Below are 14,275 nucleotides of genomic sequence, written 5' to 3' on the forward strand. Positions count from 1 at the left end.
TCCTCAGAGGGAGCGCGGGCCAATAGGCAGGTTATTACCGAAGGTTTTCGTAGTTATTGTTCTCGGACTCTGCCGAGGCTTCGGTGAGCAAGGCTGGGGTTTCCAGAGATTGCCTTGGTACTCGTGTTTGGCTGGCGCATTCGTGGCCGGGACCACTTTTTAGCCGGACGTAGGAGTTTACGTCGAAGAGCCAAGTCGGGCACTAATTTATGAAATCCTCTGTACCAGTTTCGGAGACTTGACGAACGGTGCATGCATAATGTAATTAGGAGGTCGATCCTAAGCCGACCCGTTAGAGAGGCCCGACTTTGGGGCGAGACAAGGCTTCAACATTAAGATTCCGTTCAGCAATATGTAAATAAAATTTGACAAGGAGGGCGTCCAGTTGAATGTACCTCTTTCATTCTCAGAGTTATGCTTCGCATGGTGGAGTAGGCTGCTTCCCTTCCTCGTCGACCTGCGGAGTCATTTTTGACTTTAAGGGGGCTCGGGCTTCTCACGGACCCGACAGCACCCGCCGAGGTTGAGAGGGCTTGGGGAGGCTTTATTGATTTGTAGCTCTTTGCGAGGTCGAGGGAGTTTGAGACCCTGTGGTCGGACCTCGAGGCACCTCAACTTTGGTTGAGGAGGCGCTACGGGGGGCCGCGAAGGTACTACCCCGTTGTTGGTGATGAGCGCCACGGGGGGCCGCGAAGGTACTACCCCGTCTTCCCGAAGTGTCGAGGGGTCTGGGCACGCACTGTCGACACTTGGGGCATCTCGACCTTAGTCGAGGGATCGCTCGCTTCGGGGATCGGGGATCGTCGACCGCTCCTGGGGGTCCACTTCGTGGCGCCCCAGGTGGAGCCACCCTTTCCACCCCTCACGGCGCCTTCCCGAGGTCAAGGGAGTCTGGTTCTCTACGGTCGACCCTCGGGGCATCCCGACCTTGGTCGAGGAATCGTTCGTCAGGTCGAGGGGTCTGGGTACGCACTGTCGACCTGCGACGCTTCCCGAGGTCGAGGGAGTCTGGTTCTCTACGGTCGACCTTCGGGGCATCCCGACCTTAGTCGAGGAGGCGCTACGGGGGGCCGCGAAGGTACTACCCCGTTGTTGGTGATGAGCGCCACGGGGGGCCGCGAAGGTACTTTCCCGTCTTCCCGAAGTGTCGAGGGGTCTGGGTACGCGCTGTCGACACTCGGGGCATCTCGACCTTAGTCGAGGGATCGCTCGCTTCGGGGATCGGGGATCGTCGACCGCTCCTGGGGGTCCACTTCGTGGCGCCCCAGGTGGAGCCACCCTTTCCACCCCTCACGGCGCCTTCCCGAGGTCAAGGGAGTCTGGTTCTCTACGGTCGACCCTCGGGGCATCCCGACCTTAGTTGAGGAGGCGCTACGGGGGGCCGCGAAGGTACTACCCCGTTGTTGGTGATGAGCGCCACGGGGGGCCGCGAAGGTACTACCCCGTCTTCCCGAAGTGTCGAGGGGTCTGGGCACGCACTGTCGACACTCGGGGCATCTCGGCCTTAGTCGAGGAATCCTGCTCCATTCCACGTTTCGTCGTCTTGCGATTCTTCCCGAGGTCGAGGGAGTTTGGGACTCTACGGTCGAGCCTCGAGGCATCCCGATTTTGGCCGGGGAATCTGAGGATCACAGACGACCCAATATTAAAAGAGGATTACAGTTATCAAGGTGAGAGAAATTTTTGCAGAAAAAGGAGCTGAGTCCATTGTCCTGATTGTTTTGAACCCCTTAGGGTTTCATTGGTAATACATCCGTAGATTCTCGGAGTTCCAGCTTCGTGGGATCAGAGTCCCCTCCAGAAACTTCAATTTGTACGCCCCTGGTCGTTGTACCCGGGCGATTTGATATGGCCCTTCCCAATTTGGGGCGAGCTTTCCTTGCTCGGTCGGTTGAGAAGCCTCGACTCTCCTGAGGACGAGGTCCCCTACTTTGAAGAGCTTGGGCTTGACTCTGGAGTTGTAGTATTGGGCCGTTCGCTGTTGGTATCTCGCCATGCGAACCCGGGCGACCTCTCTCGTTTCTTCGACAAGGTCCAAGTTGCTCCTGAGCTGGGAAGAATTGGTGTCGGGGTCGTAATGCTCCATTCTGGGAGAAGGCAGGCCGATCTCCAGCGGGATGACGGCCTCAGTGCCGTATGCTAGGTTGAAGGGGGTCTCTCCCGTGGGTAGTCGGAACGTGGTCCGGTACGCCCAAAGGACATTGTACAAGTCCTCGACCCACTGTCCTTTGGACCGATCAAGCCTAGCTTTAAGTCCCTGCAAAATAGTTCGGTTAGTTACCTCGGTTTCCCCGTTTGTCTGGGGATGGGCAACCGAGGTGAAGCGATGATCAATGCCGAGTCCAGAGCAAAACTCCCTGAAATGAATATTGTCAAATTGTCGACCATTATCAGATATAAGGATACGGGGTAGTCCGAATCGGCAGATTATAGACTTCCATACGAAATCCCGCATCCTTTGCTCGGTGATCCGGGCGACAGGTTCGGCCTCGACCCATTTGGTGAAATAGTCGATGGAGACGACCAGGAACTTTCTCTGTCCGGTGGCGAGGGGAAAGGGCCCCAGGATGTCGATCCCCCATTGGGCAAACGGCCAGGGGGCGATGATGGAGGTCAGCAGAGCTGAAGGTCGGCGCTGGATATTGGCGTTTCGCTGGCACCGATCGCACTTGCGGACGAAATCTGTTGCGTCTTTTTGGAGTGTGGGCCAGTAATATCCCTGCCGCAGGATCTTATGGGCCAAGGCCCGGCCCCCCAGGTGATTTCCGCAGATCCCTTCATGGACCTCTCGGAGAGCATAGTCCGCCTCGGAGGGGCGGAGGCATCTGAGAAGGGGGGAAGTAAATGATCGTCGATAGAGCCTGTTCTCGTATAGGACATATCGGGGGGCCTGGCGCTTGATTCGGCGAGCCTCCATCTCGTCATGAGGTAGGGTTCCGTCCTGAAGGTAGCAGACGAGCCCGTCGATCCAGCTTGGCTCGGAGCCGATGCACATGGTAGGCTCGGGTTCCTCCGTGCTGGGGGTCTGAAGATACTCGAGCGCGGTTCCCTTAGGAAGCTCGCTCATGCGGGAGCTTGCCAGCTTGGATAGCTGGTCTGCCCTGAGGTTTTCCGTTCTGGGAATGTACTGAATGTTGAAAGAATTCAGGGCAGATATGAGTTCCCGCACCTTTTGGAGATACTTTTGCATGGATGGCTCTTTAGCTTCAAAATCTCCTTGGACCTGGTTCACCACCAGCTGGGAGTCGCTGAATGCCGTCAAGTCTCCCACGTTTAGTTCTTTCGCCAGTTTGAGCCCGGCGATCAGGGCCTCATACTCGGCCTCATTGTTCGAGGCCGGGAACTCGAGGCGCAGGGCTTGCTCAGCCACCACTCCGTCTGGACTAGTGAGGATAAGTCCGGCCCCGTTACCCCCCGAGGTCGAAGACCCGTCCGAGTGCAGGACCCATGGCTGCCTCGGGGCCTCCTCCGCGGGTCCAGATGGCAGGTCGGGGTCGTCCGGAAGGGTGCACTCCACGATGAAGTCGGCAAGTATCTGAGCTTTGATAGCCGGCCTGGGCCGATATTCGAGGTCGAATTCCCCGAGCTCGACCGCCCATTTGGCGATCCTCCCCGCACGATCCGACCTCTGCAATATTTGCTTCATGGGCTGGTCAGTCAATATAACTATCGTGTGGGCTTGGAAGTAAGGCCTGAGTCTCCGAGCCGAGATGATGAGAGCGAAGATGGTCTTCTCAAGTTTAGAATATCGGGTCTCGGCATCCCTGAGAACCCGGCTGGTGTAATAGACCGGCTTTTGGAGCTTGTCCTCTTCCCGGACGAGAACTGAGCTCACTGCGGCTGGGGAGACGGCCAGATATAAGTAAAGGACCTCGCCTTTCCGGGGCTTGGTGAGCAGCGGGGGAGAAGCCAGAAGGCTCCGAAGATCTTCAAAGGCCTGCTGGCATTCTTCTGTCCACCGGAAGTCTTTCGGCCGTTTGAGGCTCTTGAAGAAGGGGAGGCAACGCTCGGCTGACCGAGAGACGAACCTTCCCAGGGCGGCTACCCGCCCCGCGAGCCGCTGCACCTCCTTAACTGTCTTTGGAGGCGACATCTCTTGCAGTGCCCGGATTTTCTCCGGGTTGGCCTCAATTCCGCGCTGGGTCACTATGAAACCCAGGAACTTGCCCGAGGTGACCCCGAACGCGCACTTCGCCGGATTGAGTTTCATTTGATATTTTCTGAGCTTGGCGAACGTCTCGTCGAGATCGGCTATGTGGTGTTCCGCCGCTCGGCTCTTCACCAACATGTCGTCCACGTAGACTTCCATGTTCCGGCCGATCTGGTCTTTAAAAATCTGGCTGACCAGCCTCTGATAGGTGGCCCCAGCATTTTTCAGGCCAAAGGGCATCACCTTATAGCAGTAGGTGCCCTTGTCGGTGATGAAGGCCGTCTTCTCCTCGTCTTCTGGCGCCATTCGGATTTGATTGTATCCTGAAAAGGCGTCCATAAAAGTTAGCAGTTGGTGTCCCGAGGTGGAGTCGACGAGCTGGTCGATGCTCGGGAGGGGGAAACTGTCTTTTGGGCAGGCCTTGTTCAGGTCGGTGTAGTCCACACACATACACCATTTTCCGTTGGCCTTCTTTACGAGGACTATGTTGGCGAGCCAGTCCGGGTAGGAGACCTCCCGGATGAAGCCGGCTCCGAGGAGTTTGTCCACCTCCTCGGCCGCAGCTCGTTGTCGCTCGGGGGCGGAGCCTCTTTTCTTCTGCTTTATAGGCCTGCTGGTTGGTTTCACCTGAAGTCGGTGGACCATGACCTCAGGGTCAATTCCTGGCACGTCCGCGGGCGACCAGGCGAAGACGTCGGCATTATCCCGCAGGAAGCTGACGAGGCGATCCCTCTCATGGGCGCCGAGGCCGGAGCCGACCTGCACGGTTAGCCTGGGAAAATTTTCTCGTAGTGGAATTTGAATAAGGAGCTCACCGGGCTCTACTTGCTTCTTCCAGGGGGTGTCCCTTGCATCGAGGGTTTCTATGGGGAGTGAGGGGCGCGTCGGGCGGTCTGGCGCCTCAGCTGGTTGTTTCACTGTGTGGGCCGCCATGTAGCATTGCTTGGCGACCAGTTGGTCTCCGCGGACCTCGCCTACTCCTTGGCCGGTGGGGAACCGCATGAGTAAATGGCGGGTTGAAACCACGGCTCGAAGGGTGTTTAACCCTGGGCGCCCAAGGATGGCGTTGTAGACCGAGGGCAGACGGACCACCAAGAAGTCCATCCTCACAGTGCTCTCCCGGGGGGCGAGGCCAACTGTGACAAGGAAGCTAGCCTCACCTTCAACCGAGACCGCATCTCCGGTAAACCCGACTAGCGGGGCATTGATTCTCCGGAGATGTTTTCCTGTCAACCCCATTCTTTGGTAGGCATGATAGTACAAAATGTTGGCTGAACTTCCATTGTCAACTAGGACACGCTTTACATCAAACCTATTTACAATCATGGAGATGACCACAGCGTCATCGTGAGGGGTCTCGACCCCTTCTAAGTCCTCGTCCGAGAACGAGATGACTTCATCAGTACGTGGGCGCTTCGGGGGTGTTCCCTGGGCGGCCGTTCCTGCCGAGGCCCGCCCGATCATGTTGATGGTGCCGGCGATGGGCCTGTTGTCGTCTGGATTTTCGGTTGGTGCGACATTCTCCGCCGGCCTTCTTTCCTCAGGTCGATTCCTCACGAACCGGTTGAGTACTCCCCGTCGGATGAGCGCTTCTATCTCGTCCCGGAGTTGGAAGCAGTCCTCCGTGTCGTGCCCACGGTCTCGGTGGAAGCGGCAATACTTCCTGGTATTTCGGGGAAATTCCGTGTCTCGCATAGGAGGCGGGGGTCGGAAGAAGTCCCGACCCTCAATTTCCATCAGGATCTCGACCCGGGGAGCATTGACGGGTGTATAGTTCTCGTACCTCGCCTGGTACGTCCGTGGCCGTGGTTGAGACCTCGGACGAGGAGGTGTCCTCTGCTGAGGTCGCCCCTGCTGACGGGGCGGACTCCTCAGTCTGGGGAGATTTTTCTCTCTGCGGGGAGACCGGCTCCTTTGTCGGCCGCGCTCCTCGCGGCGCTTCTTCTGCTTCTTAGAGGCGGGCTCGATTGCTCCCCGCCTGGAGGCGACTGCCTCCTCGGCCTTGGCATACTTCCGGGCTCGGGCCAGCATTTCGGTGAAGTCGGCCGGGAAGCTCTTCTCGATGGAGAAGAGGAATCGGTAGGAGCGAACCCCAGTTTTCAGAGCCGACATGGCTATCGACTGGTCTGGCTCGCGGACCTCCCATGTGGCGGCGGTAAAGCGGTCCAGGTACTCTTTGAGGGACTCCCCCTCCTTCTGCTTGATGTCCAGGAGGGAGTCTGATGTCCGTCGCTGGCGCCGGCTGGCAGCAAAGTTGGTGGCGAACTGCCTGCCGAGCTGCTCAAAGGAGGACACCGTGTTCGGCTTCAGTCCAGAAAACCAAAGCCGAGCGGTCCCTCGGAGGGTCGCTGGAAAGGCTTTGCAGAGTATGGCCTCCGAGGACCCTTGTAGGGCCATGAGGGCCCGATAACTCTCCAAGTGGTCGAGGGGGTCGGTGATTCCGCTGTAGGGCTCCACCTGAGGCATTTTGAATCTCACGGGAACCGGCTCGTCCTCGATCTGGCGGGAGAAGGGGGACTTGGCAGTGAACTCAAAGTCCCCTTCCTGTCTTGCCTTCTTGCCGTGGAGTGCCGCAATCTGGCGCTCCAGATGCTCAACTTTTCGGTCGAGCTCCCCCACCCGTGGGATTGTCGTTGTGGTTTGCGCCGGCCCTTGGCGGTCCGGGGCTGACTCCGCCTCGGAAAGTTGGGGTCTCCGATCGAAACCTTCTCTCGGTAACTCCCTACGGGGAGTAGCCCGTTCTCCGTTGTTGGCTCTGGAGGAGCCATGCAGATTTTGACTGGGGAGAACCGGGCCGTTGGGGAGACACTCCGGCGGGGCCTGGGCCTGCGGGGGAAGCGCCGATGAAGCTTCCACGCGCCGTAGGCCCTGCACGGCGGCGGCCAGGGCCTGGACTTGCTGTACCAGGGCATTGAACTGTTCCAGCTGGACCTGAGGACCTGGGTCAGCTGGAGTTGGGAAATTCTGGACGGAGTGTCCAGGACTTTGCGGGGGACGCCGGAAGACGTTAGAGGCTCCCTTACTTCTCAACTTCATGACTGCTACTCGGTCCCTTCCTCTAGCGCCAACTGTTGCTGGAAATTGGACCCGGGGGCAATCTTCGGTCGAGGAGAGGGAGCGGGAGCTTCGGGCACCACCTCCGGGACAGCGTCCGTCTCGGCCGCCAGAGCCACCTCCATGACACCGTCCGCCTCGGCTACCCTCGTCGAAGGCTCGGCGGGGTCTTGCTCATATATTCCCGCCTCGGATGTCAGGATGGTGGGAAGGGCTCGCACGTCGGACCCCCAGCCCCGGTCCTCCCTCGGACGGACCGTCGAGAAGTCATACTGAGGGCAGTACAGGCGCACCTGCTCTCGGAAGTTCTCGAAGCCTCGAAGGAAACCGTCGACCGTCTCCTCCTCCAACATGTCGCGGAACTCTTGCGACTCTTTGAAGAGCTCCACGGCGTGCTCGGCTCGTTCGAGAGCCCTCCTCTCCCGGGCCTCAAGTTGCTCGATTCGGAGGCGAAGGGCCCTCTCCTCATACTCGAGGGCCGCGACCCTGGCCTGGACCTCCCCCAAGCGCGCCTCCGTGCCGCGCATGGTTGCCTTGGTCATGGCGTGAGCCGCCTTCTCCTCCTCAAGCGCCCCCACCACGGCAAGGCGCTCGGCCTCGGTGGCCGCCCACCGAGCCTCGGCCGCGGCCGACACCGCTTCTAGCTCGGCGATTCTTTTCTTGGCCGGCTCCAGCTGCTGGCCGAGCTGCCGAACTTCTTCTCGATACCCGTGGGCGAGGAACGCCATGGTGTCGAGCTCGAGAATATGCTGAAAGAAAAAAAAAAAAAAAAAAAAGAAGAAGCGAGGGTATTGTGAGTTGAAAGGCACGTATGCACGCTAATAACTCAGGAAAATTAAGAAGAGAACTTACCCGGGCGGTGCTGCAGTAAGCACTGCCGGCGACCTCCTCCAGCGAAATCCCCCGGAACGCGGCCCGGTCCGCTGGGAGCACTGCACGCCGCAACATGGAGCGTGCGACCTCGGCGTCCTGAAGGGCCGAGCTCCCCTCAGGAACGGAAGAGTCTGGCTCAACCGACTCTTCTCGGAAAGCTCGGGAAGAGCTCGGCACGATCGGACCCGAGGTCCCGGAGCCGCTCGCCTCGGGGCCTCGGGCAGGCCCGGGTCCTGGCTGCTGCGGCCGGGCCACGAATGATTCCCCCCGCTGGGCAAGGGGGGCAGGGCAAGGAGGGGCCGATGGGCTCGCACCACTGACCACCCGCTCCCGCCTCGGGTCGGCCGCAGGGGCCCCCGCCTCGGGGCCACTCATCCCGGCCGACGAGGAAGCGCCGTCCGTCCTCGCCCTCCTCCGAGGCTGGGGATTAGCCCCCCCGGCCTCGGCCTCCCGCCTCCTCAGGCGGGAAAAAAGCGACGTGTTGCTGGTCGGCATGCGGGGAATATCTGAAATCAAAAATTTTGTTAAGTGTCAGGCCAGTGGCAGTAAAAGCGAAAGACAAAGAATGAAAATAACGTAGCCGCCCTTACCCTCGGGGCGCGCCGAGCTCAGACCCACGCTCGCCAGGGCGCCCTCCCGCAGGAGCTCGGTCAGGTCGTTGCCCCTCCCGAGGGCTCGCACAGAGTCTAGGATCCTCAGCTCCCTCCCCGTGGGCTCGGAGAGTCTGTTGAGGGCCTTCAGCCGTGGGTGTCCCCACCTCGGCTCAAATCCCCAAGGCGCCGCGGACGCCAGGAAGAAAAACTTCACCTTCCACTCGTGGATCGAGGAAGGGGCGCCCCGGAAGAGTGACATACCGCCCCGAAAGGCGAAATATAGCCACCCTGCGTCCGCCGGGTTCTTCTTTAACAGAAAACACCGGCGGAAAAGGCCTACCGTGATCGGGATCCCGTGCCCGAGGCACAGGGACAAAAACCCGATTATGGTCCTCCATGAGTTCGGAGCCAACTGCGCCGGGACGAGCTGGTACTCGGCCAGCAAGCTGCTCACGAACTCATGGGTGGGAAAACGCAGGCCCGCCCAGAGTGTCTCGCGGTAAACCGCGATCCGACCTGGGGGCGGCTGCGTCACCCTGTCCCCCGGCCCTGCGGTTTCAAGACGAAACCCGGGCTGGAAGAAGAAACGGGAGCGGATTGTCTCCAGTTCCTCCTCTGACATATTCGACCCAACTTCTTCGGGACCGAGACTCATTCTCACAGAAGAATGGAGTAAAAATTAAGAGCAGAAAATGGAAGTTGGCAAGGAGAAGAAAAGAGGAAACTCTAGAGAAAACAGGAAGAAAACCTACTGGACATTGCCAGAAATTGCTCCGAGCACCGCCGGCAAAATTCGGTTGAGGGAGAAAACAAGGGAAAAAAGACGACGAAAATGAGGGGAAGCCAAACAAGACCTTTAGGGCAGACTCGTGGGGTTTATATAGACCCCCCTGACGGCCCAGATCGATGGGGTCGGTTCCCATCCCCCGATCGGGCTGCGCCACGTGGCGACCTCTGAGGCCGAGGCACTGCATCCACTCCGGATCAATAAATCGAATACGAAATCAAAGTGTTGTCCCATCGGATCTCGGGACCTCATTATGGGTCCACAGAACCCCATCGCCTCGAAGAATGAGCGGACGGCACCCCCGCTCCCCTCGTTTAATAAAATCTGGGACACGTGGAGCCCCGGTGTGACCTCCACTCCTCCGAAATTATGACCCGGTAACACGAAATCGGAAGCGTCCGACCCCTGGTCATGCCGCGTGTCCGTTTTGAAACCCAAAATGGCACGCTCATTGATGAGCGGGAATTCTCGATTGTGGGGCCGAGGCGCCACCCCGTCGAACCCGAGGGCCCTCATCCTGGGTCCGCCTCACAAACCAACCTCGGTAATCCAAGAGACACCGCCCCCGCTATAGTCGCCTCGAAAGACGTAGGGATATGGACCCCATCATTAATTCGCCGAACAAAGTAACCTCGAAACGCCCAAGGGCGCAGGTCCTACCACGAAAATTCCAAGAAACATGAGGGTGCGGACGAAGTTCGCCCCCCAACTTTAACGATGGACTTTACTTCCTACGTCCGAGCCCACAAGCCGCTCGAACTTGGAAGTCGGGGGGTAGTGTTGGGGGAATAAGGTTTTTCCCCCAAATGACACGAATGCCCCAAAGAAGCCGCACAATCGTCGACCCTGGAAGGCCGAAGTCGGCACCCGAACTCGGAACCTCCGACCTAAGAGAAACCCCAATGCCCGAGGCCTACTTTTGTCAGCCACCTACTACGGCTATACGTCTCCGAGGTCCGGCCAGAGACCGTACTATGACGCCCCTCCGGCATTTATTGCGCATGACCGCTGTGATCCTCCGGCACACTCCACAATAAATATGGATCTCCAGCTTACTCCACAATAAATATGGATCTCCGGCTTACTCCACAATGAATGCGGATCTCCGGCTTACTCCACAATAAATGCGGATCTCCGGCTTACTCCACAATAAATGTGGATCTCCGGCTCACTCAACAATTAATGCACGTGACTCCTGTCATCTACGGACTCCCAGCTCTCCACGGCAAATAAGCCCAGCAGAGTCTAGTCAACTGTGATAAGTCTCTGATCTCGGCCATACCTCCGACACTGATGCAATAAATTCGCCTAGTAGCGTGCTAGTTCGGGTTGTACAACGCCCTCATCGCCGACATCAGTGCAATCATTCGCCTGACCAAGCGCCGACCTGAACGACATGCCGAGCCGTACTACGGCTTCGCCCCGTTACATCGCAGGTAAACCGACCCCCGGTCTATAAAAGGGGGTTGGAAAATCGATACTGGGGGGGACGCACCGTTTACCTCTACTCTACACGATTTGCCCCCTCCCTGACTTGAGCGTCGGAGGGCCGGCGCCGGGAGACCCGGCCACCGGCTCGTGTGCAGGCACCCAGACGGAGGACGCCGCCCACTGTCGGATCGTCGCCCAGCCGCGGGAATCAGCCGCTCCTTCTCGCCGATCGCCCCAGACGGAGGACGCCGCCCGTCGACGAACCACCGCCCCGCCGTGAGTAACCACCTCCCGCTCCCTCTCCTCGACCGAAGATTGCCCCCGGGTCCAATTTCCAGCAACAGTATAAATCCAAAATATATCACAACTTTATTAGTCATATGAGCTTCTAATGGAAGGATACCAAAATACAGTAGGATCTGATACGGTTGAGCAGAACCCAGAGAGAACGCAGAGGGAACCTCACCCTGCGGTCAACCGCCGAAAGTTTTTAAGGGATTAAAAGCAAAGATGCCGGTTCACCGCACGAGAGATGGAATGAAAGCTAGGAGCTGTGATGCATCTAACAGCAGACAGACTCGTAAGGCAGGCTACGGTAATTTATCATCTTTTATTACACCGACTTTATCTGCGTGTCAGGTGAAGACTTGTAAGGAAGGCTGTCATTTATTTCTTGGAGGACAGCTGATCCAAGCCTAGAGAGGGAGGCCTTGGAAACCACGCAAAAAGGACACGGTTCCTTTATTTATTTATTTTCTTACGTAGCAGCTCTCAGACCAAAACCACATTTTAATCAACACCGTAGCAACTTGAACTTGGGACCATGAGGATAAAAATTTGCCCAATACCACTAGGCTACCACCTTGGCAGCATTTTTCTTATTTTCTTTCCCCTATGATATATTCCTTTATTCGCTTTTAGGTTTCTTTTCAAATTTTTTTATAACTTTTACTTATCAAAAAACAAACTCTTTTAACTTTTTATTGCAAAGTAAATCTCCTTTCTTTCTTAGGCTACAAGAACTCTTGCCGAAGTCACCGCTTACCATTCGGCCTCTTCTAATGGAGAGGATCAGTACTTTTTTCTTTTTTTTTTTGTTGGATACATCGACAGCTCACACTAGTTGCACGTGAGCATTGCCATCTGAGTCAAAGCCATCTGAGTCAAAGGTCAAAATACTCCACAAAGGTAGAGGAACAAAGACAGAGCTGGTCTATAAAATATCTTGCGAATGATGAACAGCAAAGAAGGCAACCTAATCTGGGGACGGCGGGGAGGTAGAGACGGCATTCATCTGGTGGCATGGGAGCCTATTTGCCAGCCGACCAGCAGGGGAGGACTTGGTATTCATTCGTTGGTTGAGCGCAGGGAGTTACTGGCGATCAGGATGGCAGCCCGATTTCTTCTAGAGCCTGAGGGCCTTTGGGGCTCACTGTTGAGGGCGAAGTACGGGGATCCTGCCCCCCACTACGTCCTACATGCTGGCCGAGGAGCTTCCTTTATTTGGAGAGAGATCTGCGCCCGCGCCCCGGGAGTGATGCCAGAGATCAGGTGGGAGGTTGGGGATGGGCGGACGATCAGGATTCTGGAGGACAGATGGCTAGCTGAGGTATCATTGTAGGGTTGGCCCACCGAGATTGACCATGGCTGGATGGAGGGACACAGAGTGTGTGCCTTATTTGCCCAGGGGGAGCGGAGGTGGGACGCGAGTCTTGTTTAGCAGGTATTCGGGGAGCACCTTGCTGAGCGCGTCCTGGCTCTGCCGATCCCAGAGGGGGAGGCAGTGGACAAGAGGGTATGGAGCAGGACAGGGAGGACGACTGTGAGAGTTCGGGACCTCTTGTCGATAGGTAGAAGGCCCTCAGCGCGACAGATGGACTGCGGCTGGATTTGGAGGATGCACATTCACCCCCAAGTGGCCTTGTTCCTGTGGAAGGTGGCTTGAGGATGTTTACCTACTAGTGGGTTCTGGTGAGGCGGGGAGTGAAAGTTCCTGCTGGATGTGGAGCTTGTCAGGCGATGGAGGAGACCATCTACCATGTTCTTTTTGGGTGCCCGAGAGCCAGTCAGATATGGAGATATGCTTCAGCTCAGCTTGACCAGAGGCAGATGTGGGCGTCCACTGAGGAGTTCCTACGATATTTGGAGGCCTCGATCCGGGGGTCTGTACGAGGGGAGAGGGGGACTCGTGAAGCCTACCTGGCCTATCACTGCTGGTTGGAGAGGAATACACGGATTTTCGACGGCGAGAGCCTCCATCCGAGGATGGTGGCGGACCGAGCTCTACGGCATGCGGCGGAGATCACCGGCACTATTGAGGCTTCACCTACTGGGTTGGTCAGGGACATCTGGGGCCCCCATTCTGCTCTTGCAGCGTCCAGGACGATATTAGTATCCTGGGTGCCCCTATCCCCTGGCTTTCTTAAGGAGAACTTCGATGGCAGCGTATCAGCGGACGGGAGCTGCGGAGGTGTGGAATTTATTATTAGGAATCATGATGCCAGACTTGTGGCGGCAGGTGGAGGGAGGATTTTTGACTCATCAGTGGTGAACGCGGAGCTTCGGGCGGCCTGAGAGGGTGTCTCCTATGCGAGGTATGTACTAGGTGCGGGTCGCATCCTTCTCGAGGGGGACTCGACCACGGTGATCGAGTGGATCCGGGAAGAGGGATGCTCAGTTGAGGATCGGCCGCTGCTCCACGATATCTGCAGAGCTTTGGGGGAGGTTGTCTCCTACCAGGCCACGCACGTATATCGGGAGGCGAACGGTGCTGCAGATTGGGTTGCTTTCTTCGCAGCTCATCACTCGGGAGGCTTTTTTTGGATAGACCACGAGGCTGTGCCTACGCTTTTGCACAACATTTTGTTTTCTGATTTTGTTGGTCATCTTCACGCTCGTCAAGTGTGAGCCGCCGATGTACCAAAAAAAAAAAAAGAAGGTAACTTAATCAACAGCATGGATGTGAGGCCAAATGTAGTCATTGGAGAGGGACAGTGTCATGCATGCAAACAAGAGTCGAATGCAAGCTTTTTGTTACTTGTGTTCGACCATCATGATCTTTGATTGGGGATGAGATCGATGTTTTATATGTGCAAAACTATTTAATAGTCTAATTGCTCACTTAATTTAAAATAATAACTCAGTTTCTTCTGTCGCTTCATGTGCAAAACAATTTAATTGCTTAAAACTAAAGCAAATCAGCTACTTTGTTCATTTATTACGAATAAATTTGTTTTATATATGATTTTGTAGTTAGTTTATGTTAAATTATACTTACCTGAGGGTGTGCTGAATCCCACTATTTAGTTAGGGGAATAAAACAGAATGGATGCAGTTTTCAATTTCTATATTTCCTTTAAAAAAAATAATTTTCCTGAGCTTCAGCAT

At 56.7% G+C, this 14,275-nt stretch overlaps 1 protein-coding gene across 1 annotated transcript; it reads left to right on the plus strand.

The window, feature by feature from the left end:
• Positions 1–12,907: 12,907 nt before the first annotated feature.
• LOC149752908 (uncharacterized) lies at positions 12,908–13,462 on the plus strand. The gene has a single exon (XM_089925661.1). The coding sequence runs from the start codon at positions 12,908–12,910 to the stop codon at positions 13,460–13,462; it is 555 nt and encodes a 184-aa protein (XP_089781787.1).
• Positions 13,463–14,275: the final 813 nt, after the last annotated feature.

This window comes from Phoenix dactylifera, chromosome 9 (assembly GCF_051530095.1).
Source record: "Phoenix dactylifera cultivar Ajwa chromosome 9, Ajwa_hap1_PhDact_Kaust_v1.1, whole genome shotgun sequence".
Classification (NCBI taxonomy): domain Eukaryota; kingdom Viridiplantae; phylum Streptophyta; class Magnoliopsida; order Arecales; family Arecaceae; genus Phoenix; species Phoenix dactylifera.

Excerpts from the sequence above, each read along its gene's own strand:
- LOC149752908 (XM_089925661.1), top strand. The coding sequence starts at position 12,908 with ATGGAGGAGACCATCTACCATGTTCTTTTTGGGTGCCCGAGAGCCAGT.